The 1135-nt window shown below is 57.7% G+C and overlaps 1 protein-coding gene across 1 annotated transcript in view; it reads left to right on the top strand.

The window, feature by feature from the left end:
- Window positions 1-1132, top strand: part of LOC104500194 (protocadherin-19-like) — a gene marked incomplete at both ends in the record, with an annotated part of 51042 nt that extends 49910 nt beyond the window's left edge. Inside the window, 2 exon segments of the mRNA XM_010143800.1 lie at window positions 986-1030; window positions 1032-1132. Coding sequence (XP_010142102.1) covers window positions 986-1030; window positions 1032-1132 — 146 coding nt within the window.
- Between the last annotated feature and the right edge of the window lie 3 nt (window positions 1133-1135).

A 1135-nucleotide genomic window follows, 5' to 3' on the forward strand; every position in this document is an offset into this window, starting at 1 on the left:
AGGGAAAATCATAAGCTGGGTCTGAAAACAGCTGCAGTGGTCGGCGGGAGCCACGGTCAGATGCTCGGCAACAGCTGGGGTTGTGGAGGCTCCTGGGTTTGGTTTCCAGCTTTGCACGTGGCTGAGCCCGGCTGGTTCGCTGGGCCCCAGTTTGTCTGTCCGTGATGTGAGGGCGAGGCTCTGCAGTCCCCTGGGGTCGGCCAGCAGCGTGGGGATGCAGGCAAGCACCAGGCACGAGGGTTTGCACCCGCCTGGGAGCCCTCACGGGCATGGAAGGGCCTTGGAAAGGGTTAAACCACCACTCCATATTTCAGCCCTGGAAAGTGGTGTTGGGACAGCCCCGAGTCGAGAGAAGGGATCTTTATTGCTCTTGTATGAATAAAGCCCCAGTGCTGGGAATGACGCGTTTAATCTTCAGTGGAGTGGGCAGTCTCGGAGATTTATAAACCCTCTGTGGTGTGGGAGGTCAGTGGGGATTATGCAAAAAATAAAAACACACATACACACACCATATACACAAAACAAAGCCTCCTCCTGCCTCTGCTCTCTTCCCCACCCCCGCTGCAAAAAGTCAAGCTTAGATGTCATGTCAAACCAAGCTTAAAACACGGTGGCTTTTAGCGCTGGTTGCTGAAGCCGGACACTGCTGACCCCGCGCGCTCGGCATGGGGGACAGCCCCGCTGTGCTGGATATGTTGCCGTTAACTCCTTTCCCCAGGTCGAAGGTCTGGCAGCGGTGGGTCACACACAACCTGTTGTAAATTGAGCTCAGGTCCTTAGAGCAGCAGAGAAATGGCAGTAAAAATCCTCCTTCGGAGCCTTGCCTTGAAAAACTGCTGCTCGGGGTAGGGTAAGGGCTGCTCGGGTGGGGGTGATGGGCAGCGCCTGGCTCAGGGGGGGCTCCCCTGCTCCGGGCAGGCTGGGAGGCAGTGGGTACCCCAGCGGGGCTCCCCCCTTCACCAGCCCTTGTGTTTTCTCCACGCAGATCAGAGCGAAGGATTTCATTGCAGGGAGGAGTGCCGCATCCTGAGGGAGGAACGTCATCGCCCTCTCCATTGAGGCAACAGCGGTGGACACGGAGCCTTACGCAGACTGCAGCACAAAAAGGACCTTCGCCACCTTCGGCAAGGAGGGA

The sequence above is a fragment of the Buceros rhinoceros genome, unplaced genomic scaffold (genome assembly GCF_000710305.1).
Source record: "Buceros rhinoceros silvestris isolate BGI_N320 unplaced genomic scaffold, ASM71030v1 scaffold20939, whole genome shotgun sequence".
Lineage (NCBI taxonomy): Eukaryota > Metazoa > Chordata > Aves > Bucerotiformes > Bucerotidae > Buceros > Buceros rhinoceros.